This window comes from Crassostrea angulata, chromosome 4 (genome assembly GCF_025612915.1).
Source record: "Crassostrea angulata isolate pt1a10 chromosome 4, ASM2561291v2, whole genome shotgun sequence".
NCBI lineage: Eukaryota > Metazoa > Mollusca > Bivalvia > Ostreida > Ostreidae > Magallana > Magallana angulata.
This window is the reverse complement of record NC_069114.1, coordinates 42,259,754-42,279,322: the sequence shown is the minus strand read 5'-3', so window position 1 is coordinate 42,279,322 and position 19,569 is coordinate 42,259,754. Positions and strand designations below refer to the sequence as shown.

The 19,569-nt window shown below is 31.7% G+C and overlaps 1 protein-coding gene across 2 annotated transcripts in view; it reads left to right on the top strand.

The window, feature by feature from the left end:
* LOC128181269 (protein mono-ADP-ribosyltransferase PARP14-like) overlaps window positions 1-18,139 on the top strand; it is a 39,313-nt gene extending 21,174 nt beyond the window's left edge. The window contains exons 15-23 of one of the 2 annotated variants that reach the window (XM_052849608.1): window positions 224-406; window positions 868-933; window positions 2,011-2,193; window positions 3,159-3,371; window positions 10,522-10,730; window positions 15,080-15,494; window positions 15,924-16,066; window positions 16,467-16,644; window positions 17,040-18,139. In XM_052849608.1, coding sequence (XP_052705568.1) covers window positions 224-406; window positions 868-933; window positions 2,011-2,193; window positions 3,159-3,371; window positions 10,522-10,730; window positions 15,080-15,494; window positions 15,924-16,066; window positions 16,467-16,644; window positions 17,040-17,335 — 1,886 coding nt within the window. In that variant the 3' untranslated portion in view covers window positions 17,336-18,139. Of the gene's footprint in view, window positions 1-223; window positions 407-867; window positions 934-2,010; window positions 2,194-3,158; window positions 3,372-8,315; window positions 8,453-10,521; window positions 10,731-15,079; window positions 15,495-15,923; window positions 16,067-16,466; window positions 16,645-17,039 lie in introns of those variants that run through there. The other variant, XM_052849611.1, reaches the window with a different exon arrangement.
* The last annotated feature ends 1,430 nt before the right edge of the window (window positions 18,140-19,569 follow it).

Sequence of the window (19,569 nt, the reverse complement as noted above, 5' to 3'; positions counted from 1 at the left end):
AATATGGTATTTTTGGCCATAAACTATTATTTAGTAAAGAAAAATCGCAAATATTTTGGATTTAATATTTTTCAATATTTTTATTCAGAGCTCGATCTTAATTCTTCTCATTCAGATCAATAAATTTTAAAAATGGCCATGCCCATGAAGCCCTTTAGATTACTTAACTTTACATTTTTTGTACATTCATGATAACGGTTTTTACTTGTGGTTTTAATTGTAGAGAGAGGAGCCTCAGCACAAGGTGGTAGCTATGGTAACAGTTCCAACAGCGATCTGTCTGACTCTGAAGAACTTGTTATTGACTTTGGACAACTGGAGTTCAGAGTTTATAAAGGAGATATCACTACAGCAAATGTTGATGTAATTGTAAACAGCACGAATCCCCAATTTGATCTAACTAGAGGTAAATAAATTCATAATTAATTATCAATATGTGCTATTGAGTCAATTGCAACCTTTCAGCTGTAAACAGCATGTAAAGGTTTGCCTTGGAGACTAAACTGACGAATGAACAGAGACAAATAGACTCAATGGACAATTGAACTTCTTTAGTTGATAGTTTCTGTGGATAGGTCTTAACTCTTTTTGAAAACCCATGTGAGATATGACAGGATATCCATTTAATTAAGACACAATGCAAAATGAATTCAATAGGCTGTAGCTCTTATAAAAATGCCAGAATAATCACACAGACTATTATTGCCTAAATGATAAGAGTGGCAATTGATTTTATATTTCTTTATTTACAAAAAAGATACAAGGTAAAATTGATAACAAGAACAAATAATTAAAAATGTGTAAGTTTAATATGAGTCGATTGCACTGAATTGCATTTTAATGCACTAACTTTCATTTGGATTTTAGGTTTAGTATCAAAGATCATTCTTCAAAAGGGAGGAACACGGATGAAGAAACAAGTGGAATTACATAGTACGTACCTGCATCTTCTCTTCTTTTGTTGATATTTGAAAAATAAATGTATTTGTGTTTAAGGATTTTTACACAATTAGTTGATGAATAACTGTTCATCAGCGTTAGAAAGCAAGTTGATATGCAATATTTTTAATAGCAATAGCTATTCTTAAACCAAATAAATAAATCCGAATTGTGTTATTAAACTGTTATTGAAGATTTTACTGCTACAGTTAATATTTACATGTACATCAGACATTGGATCACTCTTTAATAATTCATAAATTATAAAACAAATGAAACCAATCGAAATAGACTGTATTTAAGATCAGAAAGTTATAAATGCTTATAGAGGAAAAGTCCAGGCAATCTGTTTTCAATGTTTGCAGTTTATCATCTCTGATGTTTTCAATTCCATGCTGTGATTACTTAAGTTTTTATATCTTTATGAGCAGACATACTGCTACTTGTAGTCATCTGGTAAAGAAATATGTAAATTGCCAATATGTTTTAGTTATTATGAAAAATTTGAATGTGAAGTAAATGCAAAGATTCCAGGATCTTAGCTTTACTGAGTTTTATTGTGCTTTAATTGATCTTGAGATAAGCCATATAGAGTATAAAAATGGGCCTAATTCAAAAATATTAACATTGTATTTGATAGTAATTTTTTGGTGGCCTTTTTTTTATATATCAGATATGTTGACATGCAAGATAAATATGTTGACATGCAAGATAAATATGTTGACATGCAAGATAAATATGTTGACATGCAAGATAAATATGTTAACATGCAACATAACTATGTTGACATGCAATCAAATCAACATTATTTCAAAGAAATTATTGATCAAACAATTAACAAGAAAACATTTATTTGAAACAGGTCATAATGTGTTTTTAGCAGATGTTTATATTGCCTTAACTTTTGTCCTGTTGTTCATATGCTGACCTTTTTCAACAAAATTGTCATTTATCAATGGTTTATTAATTTTATGGATGAAAAACATTTGATTGTTTTCATAAAAAAATAAAAAAAGGAAGTTTATTAATATAAGAAATCACGTTTTTATTAATTTTTTTTTTTTTTTATAGAAATTGAGTTGGTGTCAGAAGGCTTAGCTTTAACTACAGCAGAGAATTTAAATTGCCAATTTATTCTACATCTTGATACTGAGACCCAAAATGAATCGTGGGAAGAGAAGATAAAAAAATGTCTGCTAAAGATTGAAAACTCTAATGTCGGTCAGTCCATGGCATTCCCTACACTTGGTCAAGGTAAGAAAACTAGTCCGAGAAAGTCTTGTAGCCGCTTGGTTCAATTGTATAACGTATATTTTGAACACTTGTAAAAAATTGTTTTTATTTTGTATGTGTACAGACTAGATGTGTATGAATAGTATGATGTACAAAATGTAACAAAATATAAGTAAAGAAAGAAATGTACAAGTATATCAAAGGATAACTGGTGATTTTGTCCGTTGTCCAAGTTTTCTCCTGATGTTAAGATGGGTATATTTTCAGTGAAGAATTTGACATTTGCCTATAAATCTGTCAAAAATCAAGTTTTCCAAAGTGTTTTGGCTTATAAAAAGAAATGATATTAAATTCATATGTACAATTATTTTTTTATCTCTATGTTTCTAATATGTAAATGATGCATATAAAATCAGTTAAATCAACAAAATTAAATAAGGAATGGAGCTAATCTTTATTTTTACACTTCAATGGCAGATGCACATCTTTTATTAATGGTATTCAACAAAACTTTTTTTAAAATCAAAATTACAAGTGAGTTTCCAACTGCAGATCTAATCAAGCATGTATTGTCTGGTTTTTTTTTTATACCTACTTTTCCAACAACTGTTACTCTTTGCCTGAACATTTGATGATTATAAATAACCGTTCGATAAAAATAAAGAGTAATTTGAAGTTTGTATGAAAAGTTAATTGATACTGTTAATGCCAAAATTGGACTTAGCAGCTTTTAAATGACATGCCAATTAATGAATGAATAATTTACTAGTATTCACACAAAAAAACTTTAAAAATACAAACACAGGTAAGGTAATGTTGTTTATGTATTTATTGGGATATCAAAAAAGGCTGTGTTCAGTCATAAAATTTTGCAATATAATGCTTTGACATTTATTCAGAAATAATTTTCATTGACTGAAAGGAAACACTTATACATGTACACAGACTACTTCAGAAAATTGAAAATTGGTGATGTCTTTTTTCAGCTTTTGGATTGAGTACGGAGGATCTTGCAAAACACTTTTTCAAGGCCATCGTTAATGTCAAAGACAAAGTCTCCAACCTCAAACAAATTCATGTCGTCATCTTTGATACCAAGAATATAAAGACATTTTTAGGTTCATTTCAGAAGTGTTGCCAGAGTTACTCTTCAAAGTCACAAGGTGTATTTAAAACAATTTCAAAAATATTTGGATATGGTGAGTCATAGTTTTTAAAGCAAGACCATTTTTAGCTCACCGAGACGAAGTCAAGGAGAGCTTATGCTATACCCTCGGCGTCGGCGTCGGCGTCCGGACCTGGTTAAAGTTTTTGTTGCAGGTCCTGTATCTAAGCTATTACTTGTCCTGTCTTCACCAAACTTGCATGGATGATGCATCTGGACCTACTTATGGACTTGAAATACTTGGATGCTGAATCTGGGTCCTAAATTTCAGATGCTGGACGAGGTTAAGGTTGTTGGACCAGGTTAGAGTTTTTGTTGCAGGTGCCCTTTGATAGCAATATCTTAGTTACTGCTGGTCCTAACTTCACCAAACTTGCATGGATGGTGTGTCTTATGATACTGATGCACCAGACAGGTTTGAGTACTGAATCTGAGCTATAGGTTTTGGATGCTGGAGGAGGTTAAGGTTTTTGGAGCAGGTTAAAGTTTTTGTTGCAGGTGCCCATTGATAGCAATATCTAAGTTAGTACTGGTCCTAACTTCACCAAACTTGTATGGATAATGCGTCTTATGATACTGATGCACCTGACAAGCTTGAATGCTGAATATGAGCAATAGGTTTCGGATGCTGGAAGAGGTTAAGGTTTTTAGAGCTGGTTAAAGTTTTTGTTGCTGGTGCCCTCTGATGATTATATCTTAGTTACTACTGGTCCTAACTTTACCAAACTTGTATGGATGGTGCGTCTTATGATACTGATGCACCTGACAAGCTTGAATGCTGAATCTGAGCAATAGGTTTCGGATGCTGGAGGAGGTTAAGGTTTTAAGAGCTGGTTAAATAAAGTTTTTGAAACAGGTGCCCTCTGATGATGATATCTTAGTTATTACTTGTCCTTACTTCACCAGACTTCCATGGATGGTGTGTCTTATGATACTGATGCACCTGACAGGCTTGAATGCTGAGTGTGAGCCATAGGTTTCGGATGCTGGATAAAGTTAAGTCTTTGGAACAGGTCACATGTTTAATAGATGATAGTACTATTTCAAACTTGCATAGTTGATTTAACTGCAATATGAATAAATCGCAGAGGTAGCTTCAGATGCAGAGCTTGATCTCCATTATCAAGGATGCTAAAAAATAAATCTTAGTTATTACAGGTCCTAACTTCACCAAACTTGAATGGATGGTGTGTCTTATGATACAGATGCACCTGACAGGCATGGATGCTGAATCTGAGCCATAGGTTTCGGATGCTGGACGAAGTAAAGGTTTTAATTGCTAGTGCCCTCTGATGATGATATCTTAGTTATTACTGGTCCAAACTTCACCAAAATTGCATGGATGATGCGTCTTATGATACAAATGCACCTGATGGGCTTGAATGCTGAATCTGAGCCATAGGTTTTGGATGCTGGATTAGGTTTTGTTTTTTGGAACAGGTCACATGTTTTATAGATGAAAGCTTGCATAGTTGATTTAACTATATTATAAATGAAACGCAGAGGTTGCTTCAAATGCAGAGCCTGATCTCCATTATCAAGGATGCTAAAGAAATCTCCTACCTCACTCAAACCAGATCGATAGATAGATGTGTTTGTTGATAAATGATATAACATGATTCCTATGATATAGTATTGTATGATATGAAACAATATTGTTTGATATGATACAATATGATATCATTTGTTATATTAGTTATAAAAAGTTATACGATACGATATGATATTGTATCAATTTTTTTTTTTATATTTTATGATATGATATTGTATCATGATATTGTTATGTATAGTATTGTATATTATGATACAATATTGTATAATATTATATTGTATTTTTAATTTATTATTTTATCACATGATACAATTACATAAGATATTGCAAAATATTATATTGTATCATACAATATTGTATAATATGATATTAGTTTCAGTAATATAGAATTATATCACATGAAATTGTATTATATGATATTGTGATATTATATAATATGGTATCATACGATATTGTATGATATGATATTGGTTTATATGATATATTATCATATCACATGAAATTGTATTATATGGTATTATAATATATATTATTGTGTCATATGATACAATATGTATAATACAATAATGTATTTTATAATATTTTACTTTATCACATAATATTGTATCATTTGATAAGATACAATGTTGGAATCAAATCATATTGTATTATATGATATAATATCATATAATGTATCAAATATGTTTCAGTGTCATTCAATACAATATCATACTATATTATACAAATATACATGTAGCCCTTTCATGAGGTCGATCCATAGATATATCGTCTTCACAGAAAAGCATATCGACCGAGCACGAAGTGCGAGGTCGATAAGCTTTTCTGTGAAGTCTTTGGATTGACTTTGGATTGACTGAGTGAAAGGACTACATTCGTTATATTATTTTCGAAGTCTTTATATACATATCTCCATTCGTCGTTCTAGCTTCCATGTAAAATTTAGCTAGCAGGTCGTCTAACTTCTCGCACTCGAAAATACGAAATATCCTGTCTGCAACTTCCATCTTTGTTGTTTGTTTACGTGGAGAGAATTTTGATTGGTTGGGGTGAATCAGGCCAGCCAATCAAATTCATTTTAACATTAGAGGAAATTTTCCTTATCTATATTTAGAAAGTACAGGTCAATCCGAGTTTTTAAAGCTTATTTTTAGAAAGTACAGGTCAATTCGCATTTTTATACTTTGACACGTGATATCAAAAGAACCAATGATAGAATACGTTATAATGCATGAAAATAATATTATACAATATAATATCATGTTTCAATGTTATGATGTATTATGCAATATGATATTGTAATATAATACTATATTGTATTATATTTTATGATATTGTATTATGTGATCAAATACAATAAGGTATAACACAATACAATGTCATATCATACGTTACAATATCATATCTCATTATTGTTTATTACGGTATTTTATTGTATTATATGATATATATTATAAATATAACATGATGCAATATTTAATTTTATATCATTGAATTGATTAACATATGAACATATGATTATCCGAAAAAAATTTATCAGATGGTACAGGATATTTTGTCAAAACAGAATCCATGAATATCCAAGATCATAAAGTATGATTTTCATATAAAATGATAAAGGTTGTCTTATGAAGGTGATATCTCATAAGGGTGATGCTCCGTCTCGGTGAGCTTAGTAATCTATGATTACCTATGTTTATATTACATCACACTCTTAAAATATGATATTTAAGTAATTATCCTTTATAATAAATTATATATTTTACAAAATTATGTTATAATAAGGACATTATTGACAAATAAAGACGTCCAGGAATCACTTTGGTCACAGTAACTGTAAATTGTTAAGATTCTCTTGTCTGATAATGATAATTTTGCCTTTCACTTATAATTTTAAGTACATGTACATGTACATCGTTGTTTATAGATGATTTTCAAGGATGCATGAATAATGTGCATTTAATTAGATACCTTAAATTGGTAATAAATTTATCATTCTTATAAAGCAATCTTTTACATATGATATTTTTTTTTTAGAATTCCTATGTAAAATAATTAGAATGTGATAAGTAAAAGACACTCTATCCTACTATTGTTCCGATTGCTTTTTATAAATCAAAGTACTGAAGAACTGACGGGAGTTGATTTTGTCGATGTTTATTTATTTTAAAATCAATAATATGTTATTTTGCATGACAAGTACATGTAGTTTTTAATTTGTATTTGAATTACGCACATTTTTATAATATGAATTTTTTGACTTTTTCGACAAGAATGTCGAGAAACCCCCATATGAATCATGTTAAATAATATTTAAAGATAAAATTAATTCAATCAAACTATGCATCAATAATAGAAATATTTCTCGAAAATTGTATGGATCCAAGCAATAATAAACTCTAATCTCGTTCAACCAAACGCTCGGCTGACACCGTAAATCTCCGACAAGCAAGAGCGACTCTCTGCTTGTCGAAGATTTACGGAGACAGCCGAGCGTCGAGTTGAACGAGACTATATTGAACTCTGGCGTAGGAATACATACGACTACAAAAAATATCTAAATTGTTCGTACGATTTAAAATCTGACTATTTTCAAGGTATTTATGAATAAGTTTCCTTTAAAAACAATGCTTTAGCATATATTACATCGAATTTATCAATTATTTTCAAGAACTAAGTCTTTTCAGCAGCGATGATTTGTGCTGAGGTCCAAACACTGTTTCACTTTCGGTTTGTCTGAGTAACTGCATAGGAGAGTTGATCAAAATCAACTCCCAAAAAGTCAGTTCAAGCTTTTATGAACAGAACTCTTGACCTATGAATATAAGAGTAATAGAGCCCTTCATGGTAACTGCGGTTCTGCTCTTTTGCAGTGCAAAATGACATAGTTTGGTAAAATATGATGTAATGTTAGTTGTTTCATTAACATAATTTAATTAGCTACTTACTAAAACTTAGGCAAAGTATATTAATTTGCCCTGCAGGACAGCAGTACATTATATTTAGCAGTGATACAAGATACAAGTATGTTAGAGCCAATGGTAATTATCCTATTAAGAAATAAGAATTATATAAAGTTGTTTCTAGGATTAATGATCAACGGTAGTTATACTTTGAAAATAAATCAGAAGTATATATGATTCAAATGATGATTTTTGGCACTTATTCCAAAAATTACTTCTATCTCTGACAAAATGTTATAAGTCTCCAAAATCGCTGTTCACATGTTTGAAAACTTAAATGATGGAGAACATAGATTTACAGATGATAAGGTGTTTATATTTTTAGGATGTCATTGGCCTTTAAAAACTTGTAGGCATTGCTTTCATTCTTCACGTATCTATTCACAGTGTTTATCAGTGTGCTAATCTTTGATAATCTGTCACGTCACATGAAAAGGCCAATCTAGTATTGCCCTATCTTTAACAGATACCCCAGCATCCTGATATTTTGGAGGTGCAAGAGTCCCAAGACCCAAATCCATGAATGCCTGATTCACTTAGAAATGACAGTGCTTATTTCTCTTCAAATTCTGTGTAGTTATGGAAATAAATATTGGAATTATTTCTGTGATCTTTAGTCTTATCAAATTAGTTCTTATTGACAGCAAAGCAGAAATCATTTTTCTATTCTATTTGATACTGCAAGTTTTACAGTACTGACAATGAGAAATGTAATATCCACATTCAGGATTTGTTGCATAGAATTTTTTGATAAAACTTATAATATATGAAAAATATACAAAATAATACAAGTGCCAGTTGCTAAACAGTTGTTGGATAATTGTTTTCTTAATATATGATCAAAAAATTAAAATATAATGCTCCAAATGCCTACTGTCCAAAGGTTACTGTAACCATTGTTCAGCTGAATTGAAAGATAAACGTAATTTAGAGCACATGTAGTTTGAGTACATCTTTTATAATTATTTTAAGGTATCATTCTCATACCAGTCTTAAAATACAGTATTAAATAAAACGATCAGTATTACTTTTTTAATACAGTATTTAAATTTCTTTCATGAAAAAGTATGTTAGAATGCACACCTAAAGTGATGAGTATTATTAGGGTCTTCCGTTTCCAACGGAAGACCCTCTTGTTTTTCTTCGGTTTCTTTTTATTTTTATTTTATTTTTTATTTTTTTTCTGACTCCTTCTCGGCTTTATATCGCAAAAAGTTTTCATCCGATTTCAATGAAATTTTCAGAGCTTTTGTAAAGTTACCGTGCCTCAAAGATGGTAAAGTTTCAGCATTTACGTCACTTCCGTTCAAATTTGGCGGCCATTTTTAAATTTAAAAAAAGTGATTTTGTCCGGAAGAAATCTCCGTTAACTTTAAAGATATCGCTTTGAAAATTTTACTGATGATAGATGTATCAATTCTATAATGTACTGGGGGGTTTAAAAATTTCTTCATCAATTTTGCTCAAAACTGGAAGCAGTTCCAATTTTTGGAAATTTTCATTTTTTGAACAAAATAAGACAATACTACAGTCTTATAGAACTTGCCATGGTGAATTCAAATCTGAAATCCGTTTGAAAATCGAACGACGCATTACAGAGATATCGGGGTTTAAAAATTGATTTTTCCGGAAATTTTGATTCCGCGTCCTTGGTTTAAAAAATAGTGTAATGTTCAAAGTAAAATTAACTCGTACCAAAAATAATTGTTATGTCGTACTTGAACACATTCGGATTTTTTTTAATTAAGTCGTTCTTGAAATCGGAAAGGTTTTGTTAATTCGTACTCAAAATCATTCGGATTTTGTTAAGTCGTACCAGGAATAATTCGATTTTTTCATCTTTTTATTTTAGTTACTCTTGTTATTGGTTTTAGAGCTCTGCTTCTTACAGGAACTTCCAGCTTTACTTCCGACATTAACGGAAGACCCACTCGTTGCTTTGCAACGAGCTTTGCTCTAGTTCTGAGTATTATTGCTGCTACATCTAAGTTTTTTAAACTGTGAAATGTCAGTCGCAACGACGTATAGTAAATGAGTATATTATAGTTTATGTAGACTAGAGTAGCCGGTATCAATATTAAGTAAATAGAAAATGTTGTTTTAGAAAAAAAAAGTTTGATATTAATGATTAATACAGCATTTGCTTTAAATAAAATTTAATTTGCTAAACCACAATCTAAATATGAAACGAAAAAATAAATTTAGTTTTGAAAAGACTGTAATACAGATCTTTTTCAGCCCGGCAGCATCCGTATTAGTAGTTGATGGACAAGATTTCAACGATTGATATCTTGTTCATTTCATAAAGACTTAGCTATGAAAGACCTCTTTTAATGGTCCTTTTTTTTTGTCAAGATATGTTTAGGAAATGCGAATACATTTAGTTTAAACTTCTCGAGATTTACCATTTTAAGGCTTCTGGCAATTTAAAGATCACGTTAGGTAAAACTTACTTTTGTACCTTCTCTGATTACATTTTGGCGACTGATCTGTCTATATTTTTTGTAAACATTTCCCTCTTCTAATCCAGAACCATTGAGAAAATTTCAATCAAGCCTGGCTCAGAGCATCTTTGAACTTGGACATTTGTTAAAATGAAGTTATTGATCCCTTAATCTTAAAATTACTGCAAAAAGTTAACCGAATTGCTGTATTTCTTTATTCCTACACAGGAAAGTCGGACCCTGGCGCCGATATTTGGGGGAAAGCACGTAAAGCTCCACGCCCAGTGGAGGATATGAGATCAGTCACCCTGGTCGTGTATGGAAAAGATGTAAATCAAATAAAGAGAGCAATACGTATTATTGAAGAAGACGTGGATAATACATTCAAGAGTAAAGTCTATAGCGAATCTATTATCAAACAATTTTCCACAAGCCAGGTAAATTAAACATATTTTAGCCTGTTGAATTTTTGTTATGAAAACATTAAAATAGGTAACTAATTATATTTTAGCTCACAAATATTAGATATACTGGAATTGTGCACAACTTGTTGCTAAATACAGAGTAAACCATCTAAGATAAGATGATAGTACGTGGTACAATTGTTGCTTGATGCGAAAGTAGAATCATATAGACATTCAAGCCTCAAGAAGATGTGCGGCCATGAATTGTACATTTGAGTTACAACATTACATGTTGTTTTGTATGCAAATTTAGCATACAAGAGCAGAAGCAGAAACATGTCTTTTCAATCACTTTGAATTGCGTAGCTTCATATTTAAAATAAAGATTTTAACATATGAAAGGAGGTCATCAGTGTCCAGTCTACGACCATTTGTTGAGAAAAGGTCTAAGCTTGCTTAATTATTATTTAAGTTTTGACTGTATCTTAAAGTAGGGAACACTTTCCTTAAAATGGGCATCAGAAATCATCAATTCTCACGATACATAATTGTCTGTATCTATGGAGGTACATTGAAGATGTATTTCATTCAAAACTGTATGTATATTTTTGTTTTTGTTGAAGACAATCATTTTTAGCTCACCTGAGCTGAAAGCTCAAGTGAGCTATTCTGATCACATTTTGTCCGTCGTCCGTCCGTCCGTCCGTCTGTCCGTCCGTCTGTCCGTCTGTCCGTCTGTAAACTTTTTACATTTTGAACTTCTTCTCTAAAACCGCTTATCCAATTTCAACCAAATTTGGCACAAATCATCCTTATGGGAGGGCGAATATAAATTGCAGAAATAAAAGTTTGATCTGTATTCAAAGCGGAGAAAACCTTGAAACTGTAGAAAAAGGGGGGTGCATTTTTAAAAATCTTCTTCTCAAGAACTACCGAGGCAAATTCAACATAGTTTAGCATAAATTATCCTTATGGGAAGGAAAATATAAATTGCAAAAATTAAGTGGAAATTTTGTTTCAAATCTGAGTTATTACGAAAATAATAATAAAGGAAATGCGTGTTTCAATCAGTTTAATAGCTTCGGGTTCGGCATCCGGTAAAATGATTCCATACTTCTAAAACGAGGTTCTTTGTTTAAAGCAGCCATGACATTATACGAAAAAGGGTCGATCTGACTATGATGAATTTGCTTGTTGTGCAACAGTTCGCGTATGAAGGGAAATTCTGAAACATACAAAATATATTGGTGCCGATTTTGTGAAGTAAATTGAGGCTAAATATTTCAATGCGTTGACAGTTTCCACACATGACGTTGGTGTTAGCTTGTTCTGATTTTCGTTTCGTTCTCATTATGCTTTGTAACCTGGAAACTATCGTCTGTATTTCGTGATTTTTACGTATCAAATCAAACAGAGACTTCGGTAAATCAAACAGTTAACTGTTTACCTGCGCAAATTAAGCAAAATCGGATGTAGGGGACGGGTACTGAAATACAATTCATTCTATCGGTAATTCGGCATTATCTTTTGCGTAATGGTACATGTAGATTAATGCAATAGGTTTTGTTGAGATGCTCGGCATTTTTTCGAGTTTATTCAGTTTAAATAGAGTTTGATATCGCTGACGGAAATATGTAGGTATATACATGTATATATATATGATTCATTTCGAAAAAATAAATTGTGTTCTTTATTTGTTATACATGTAGTGCATGTTTCTTGTGTTTAATTGTTTACAATTTCTATTTACTAACCATATTTGAGTGTTAAGCTTCGAATTATAAGCAAGATACAGCGATTTGCTCACAATTCTATGTTTGTACACAGACCTAAAAACTAAAGCTTAAAAAAGTAAAATATTTGTCAATATTTATTAAGAAAATTTTCAAAGTCTGTTCTTCCAGAAACCAACTTTAACAACTTATTGTATTGTAAACTTAACCTTTTTAGCTCACCTGAGGGTGGGGCCACAATGGGGGGTCGAAGTTTAACAAATGAATATATAGAGTAAATCTTTAAAAATCTTCTCCTCAGAAACTAATCAGCCAGGAAAGCTGAAACTTGTGTGAAAGCATCATCAGGTAATGTAGATACAAATTTGTGAAAATCATGATCCCCGGAGGTAGGGTTGGGCCACAATGAAGGATCGAAGTTTTACATAGGAATATATAGAATAAATCTTTAAAAATCTTCTTCTCAGAAACTAATCGGCCAGGAAAGCTGACACTTGTGTGGAAGGATCCTCAGGTAGTGTAGATTCAAAGTTGTGAAAATCATGACCCCCGGGGTACGGTGAGGCCACAATGGGGGATCGAAGTTTAACATAGGAATATATAGAGTAAATTTTTAAAAATCTTCTTCTCAGAAACTAATCAGCCAGGAAAGCTGAAACTTGTGTGAAAGCATCCTCAGGTAGTGTAGATTCATAGTTGTGAAAATCATGGCCCCCGGGGGTAGGGTGGGGCCACAATGGGGGATCGAAGTTTAACATAGGAATATATAGAGTAAATCTTTAAAAATCTTCTTCTTAGAAACTAATCAGCCAGGAAAGCTGACACTTTTGTGGATGCACCCTCAGGTAGTGTAAATTCATAGTTGTGAAAATCATGACCCCCGGGGGAAGGGTGGGGCCACAATGGGGGATTGAAGTTAAACATAGGAATATATAGAGTAAATCTTTAAAAATCTTCTTCTCAGAAACTAATCAGCCGGCAATGCTGAAACTTCTTTGGAAGCATCCTCAGGTAGTGTTGATTCAAAGTTGTGAAAATAATAACCCCTGGGGGTAGAATGGGGCCACAATGGGGGGTCGAAGTTTAACATATGATTAAATAGAGTAAATCTTTAAAAATCTTCTTCTCAGAAACTAATTAGCCAGGAAAGCTGAAACTTGTGTGGAAGCATCCTCAGGTAGTGTAGATTCAAATTTGTGAAAATCATAACCCTGGGGGTAGGTTTGGGCCACAATGGGAGGTCGATGTTTTAAATAGGAATAAACAGAGTAAATCTTTAAAAATCTTCTTCTCAGAAACTAATCAGCCAGGAAAGCTGAAACGTGTGTGAAAGCATCCTCAGGTAGTGTAGATTCATGGTTGTGAAAATCATGATCCCCAGGGGTAGGGTGGGGCCACAATGGGGGGGTCAAAATTTAACAAAGGAATATATAGGGTAAATCTTTAAAAATCTTCTCAGAAACTAATCAGCCAGATGTTTCTTTATAATTGTTAAGACTTTGGCCCCAGGACAATTCTTTGGCCTCCCGAGAAGGTTCATAGTTTGATGTACGTTTATATCTAATATATAAACTATTGTTAAGGATCATTTTGAGAACTGCAATACTCAACATATGATAAGACTATAAAATCATCTTGTTAGAAAAGGGACTAATGATTATAAACATAAGAATATCCAGGGGAAAATGGATTTTATTTATACAGGATCTACATGTATTATTGTACATTGTCCAGATAGTTTGTATTATGACTCCATTAAGCTGATTTTATCATACCTATTGTTCCTCAGGTGAGCGATGTGGCCCATGGGCCTCTTGTTTGACCCACACCACACTTTTACATCTTCGCTAGCCAAGGGTATTTGGTCCACTTTGCTTCCCATAAACCCTTGAGTTTATGGGAATCAAGTGGACCGAAAACCCTTTGCTAGCAAATATGCACTTTTAGAACTGAAGAAAAAGAAAATAAACGAACTTGGGACTGGTTTATAAATGTATGTAACATTCAAAACAGATTGTTTTGAATTGAGTTGCATCTTTTCATTGAAAATATAACGTTTATGTCTACAAAGACACAGAAGTTGAAAGTATAGACTGGATTTTTCTTGTTCTAAAAATAGATCTCATGCCGACTTTAAATAATGTAAATATTCAAACTTCATAATATCTCAACAAATGGTTGTAGAGAGGACACCGATGGACCCCCTTCATATCTTTAAAGATTTTTAAATCTTCACAATTAGTCTGCAGCTGCACAGTTCGACAACAAGATGAAATAAGTATTCGTCAAAATGGCCCCGTGTTTACATTTGCGACAAAATTAGGTCAGACTTCAATCAAAAATAAAAACACTGTTTTAAGTGAAAAAAAAATTAACTAATACTTTTTTAGATGACCTTTTACTCTGATCACACTTATTATTTTATAATTTCAATGTAAAAAGCTACATGTTGTTGGTGCATTAAAGACTAAGTATTTTGGTTGTTGATTTTTAAAGCCAAATCGTCCTAAATGTTTTCATGAAAACGACAAGCATTCAGACACGTTAAATGTCGTTACCTGCTAAGTTGTTGGGCATTCTTGCTGAAGTTGAAAATATGGTCGCAAAGTTACAACAAACCCTGGTCAACTGTCTTACCATTTCTTGCAGAAAAATGAAATTCAGAATTTACAAAAGGCTCACGATGTTGATGTTAGTGTAGAAACTAGGATTGGGAGAATAACAGTTCGTGGGTTAGTTGAAGATGTTATGAACGCATCAGAAAAGGTCCATCAGATGATAAGGAAAGCAGAAGCTATACAGCAAGAGAAACAAGCTGCAGAAATGATGTCAGCTATGGTGGAATGGTGTTTCCTTGATGCAGGCAGCATACCATCAAAGTTGGAAAAATACCCACCCAATATAAATCTGCAACTAGAAAAAGCCCTTAGGAAACAGGAACCGAAAACATCCTTTTGTGACTCTCAAGGGGTTAAATATATTGTGGACTTTACAACTTATGAGGAATATCCTGAAAGCGATCCATCAGATTCTGTTAAAGTTATCAGAAAGAGCAAAATTGATGGTTTGTTAAAAATACTTTTATCTGTTTATTTTAGTAATATCACACAAAGATACGTTCTATGTGCATGAATGACGTATTTACCGTATGCTATTTTCAGTAGAATGAATATATATATATATATATATATATATATATATATATATATATATATATATATATATATAATGTCTCCTCAATTTATATCTGTTTTGTTATGTTTCTCTTCAGTAATTATGTCAGGTCACCCACTGATGAATTAAGGGTTTAGTTTCAAAGAAACAATTTATGAAGATAATTAAAAACATAAGACAGATATACATATTTCTGGATATACCAGGTGCAATCATGAGCTAAAATATTTAATGAACGGTCAAACTGTCATGATTTTGAAAATAAATACTATAACTATTTTAAATAAACATTTTTGTAAATGAAGATGCATTTTGTTAGGTTCGTCTTTTGAGATACCGCCAACATGGACATCAATGGATTCCAAAGAAAATGTGTCTGTAGTTACTCTGCTGCCGAATAGTCAAGAATATCAAGATGTCCAGAATGATTTTGTACAGAGCACTGGGCAAACTATTGTTAAGGTAGTATACTGAGTATCCAATTCTTTTTATAAAAATTATTTCTTATGCCTTAAATAAGTTTTAGTTTTTTGCGTTTGACAAAATATGTCCAAAAACGAATCTGTAGATAGTTGAAACATTTATAAAGTAAATAAAGTATATATTTTTTTTTTATTTAAATAAATTGAAACAAAAAATGGTGATGATAGACTTAATATTGACCTAAAGTATATTGCTCTGAACACAAAGATTTAGATCAGAAGGTCTGACCCATAAGTCACTTTAGAATTTAAAAATTAAATTTTAATACAATAGTCACTTGAAAGGAAATGTGACCAAATCATGTCAAAGCTTTCTAGAAATTTTATATATATTTAATACTTTCTTGAACACATTATAAAATTAAGATGTCTTTTTACAGATTGAAAGAATTCAAAATAAAATGCTTCTTCAACAGTACGAGGCCAAGTTAAAGCTACTAGAAGGACAAAATCCTGCTGGTACTACTAATGAACGAAAGCTGTGGCATGGTACAGCTAATGAGTCCGTGGCTAGTATCAACACATATGGATTTAATAGGAGTTATTGCGGGAAAAATGGTAATCTAACAAAAAATTGACACGATTATTTTTTTCACATCTTTAAAATGTTTAAAAAAAATCCATGAACTTCAAAATATAAGAGTTTTATGTGTACTGGGAATATCTTTAGTTCTGATACAAAATATGTAAGATTTTTATATTACATTAGTTCAGTTTTTCAACATATAAAGGGAGTTTTCAAATGCAACATTCCAAAAAAGTGATTTTCAACTGCACTTGACGATTTATAATGTGTTCGACTATGATTTGTAATTCATCACACCTAGCTCTGAGGTTCTAATGCGTACTAGATTAGCTCTATAAGCCACATAGTAAAACACATTTTTAGCAATGTTCAACATAAAAATAAAATATCTTCTTTATTAAAAAAGCTATATTATATTAATTTTCAGCTGTGGTTCATGGAAATGGTGTGTATTTTGCCGTAAATGCTTCTTACTCTGCAAGAGACCAGTATAGTCCTAGGGATTTTAACGGAAATAAGAGAATATACCGGTGCCGTGTTTTGACTGGAGAGTTCTGTCAAGGAGCACAAGGAATGAAAGTTCCCCCAAATAAATCTAACCCTGGAGCAGGCACTACCCATATTTTGTATGATTCGGTGGTTGACAATGTGAGAAACCCGGGAATTTTTGTTATTTTTAATGACACACAGGCCTATCCCGAGTATTTGATCACATTTCAATGAAACATGGTAAATGGAGGACGTAAAATGATTATCTGGGACTCTTGAAAAGAGATATCATGATTGTCTTGGTTTTTTTTGAAATTTTCTTTTCCAGTTTAAATTAGAGAAAGCATTCAGTAACATGGTGATTTTCAGGCATTACAGTGATTCCAAAAAGTATCCAGTTTAGAATTGCATTCTTAAGAATGTTTTTACTCATATGATAATAATAAATAATGATAAAAAATCAGCTTATTTTCTTCTTAAATTTAAAACATCCCTTCTTAGTATATAGAAATCATTTCTCGTAATAAATTTCTACATACGTTTGATATTAATTTGTAAGAGCATTAAATAGAGTGACCAAAGTCTCTCTGGTGGCTCGTTATTTTTTTTTACTCCCGAACATTTGTTTTAAACATAAGTCTACCAAAGATTAAGAAATTCCCGGTTAGAACTATTCATTTTATACCGTTTTATTGCTAACAAGTTTATACACAGAATTTGGAGATCTGATCCTCCATTTAACAAACACTGTTTGGTTACTCGGAGCATATGTGTAAGCGAGTCTTACTAAATATACCTACATTTTGTAAATCTTTAGGTAGAGTCTTAAGGTAAATATAATGTTTCTACCCCCTGTGAGATTGCCTTTAAAACGAATGAGCCATCCATTATTTGTGTGACATTTCATTAAAAAATTATAATTTAATTAAGAGTTATATTACTGCTTAATCATTATTAAAAGTTTTAAAGAAAGTTCCCACGTACGTATTTTCATTATTGTTTTTCAAATTTGTTAAAAAGGGCAATAAACAAATATAGTAGAAACTTTGATCTTTGCTTTTCATTTAGTTTTGCTCTTTTTTGAAATAGGACTACAGTTCATTCTCTTTAAAAATTACCTAACAGAATTGGGTAATCTGGATATGATGATGGCTCATAATTTGCCTTGAATTTCCTAATGGTAATATCGCGGCGATGACAAATATGGGGAAGAGCAGGAACTAGCGAGGAATGTTTTAATTATTTAATAAATAAAAAATAAATAAATAATATATAATAAAACAACAACGTATTAAGTACAAAAAATATACATAAACACACAACCTACAAAACATTTAGAGTATTACAGCGTGGTTTTAATTGTGAAACAACAGCAAAACACACAAACAACAGCAAAACACACACAAGTATAATGCTCATACATCCCTTCATATAGCACTTCTCTATAATGTCAGTACAAATATACGTGCTTAAGTAAATAGCATATAATAGAAAGTACAATAATCAGCAATAACTCTTTATATTTACATTGCTCCCACAATAAGAAATACTCTGAAATATTGAAATAGCCTATAACTACTAATTAAATACGATGATCGACAGAAAAGCAAGATTAATTTAAAATACATTAACCAATAATAACTCCTTTTAATTTTATTGTTCCCACTATTTAGTATTATTCTTTAATTTTTGAAACACAGCTACAAAATAAAATACCATGAACGACAGAAATGCATGAGTTATTTAAATTACCCCAGAAGGAGAAAAACATACCCAAAATAAATTACATGTTGACATCTTGTGAAATTCGGGACCCTTGTCTATCAAGTCTGCAATGTGACATTTTGAATAATTGATAAGCTGACAATGAGCAGAAAACAGTAAAAGTATACATCTTTAGGTACACAATGGGTTTCAAATGTGTTTAGAATTTTTATGAGAGATGTGAGGCCATCTTGTACATTTGAGGATCTAAAAGTAAACATTTCTTGAACTGGCTTGTTTCTGCCCAAAAACTGTTGTCAAAAGATAAAAAGCAATAAATATGATATTCTACAAGTTGTTTTGTATGCGCATTCAAGAACAGAACAATGCCGCTTTTAATCATTTACAACAGCTGTAGAACTGCGCAGCTGCAGACTTGTTTTGAAGATTAATCTGACCTATGTCCTAGACGGGGTTATTAAAGGCATTTTCGTTTTAGACAATATGTAGGACAAAAATCACTGCAGCAATTATTCCTACATCTGTTGCACTCAATTTCAAATATATTCGCTTCATAAATCCAACTCTTTATTCCAATATGGAATGACATTAATTAAACGTTTGCATTGACTAGATGTCCATCCAGTGTCTTCATAAGCTTACAAAGTTGGCGCAAAACGATGAACCCTAAGAAAATACTAGCAACGAACAGCTACTGTAGATAAAAATTATAAAGTATTCATCCAACCAGAAGACGAAAAGGT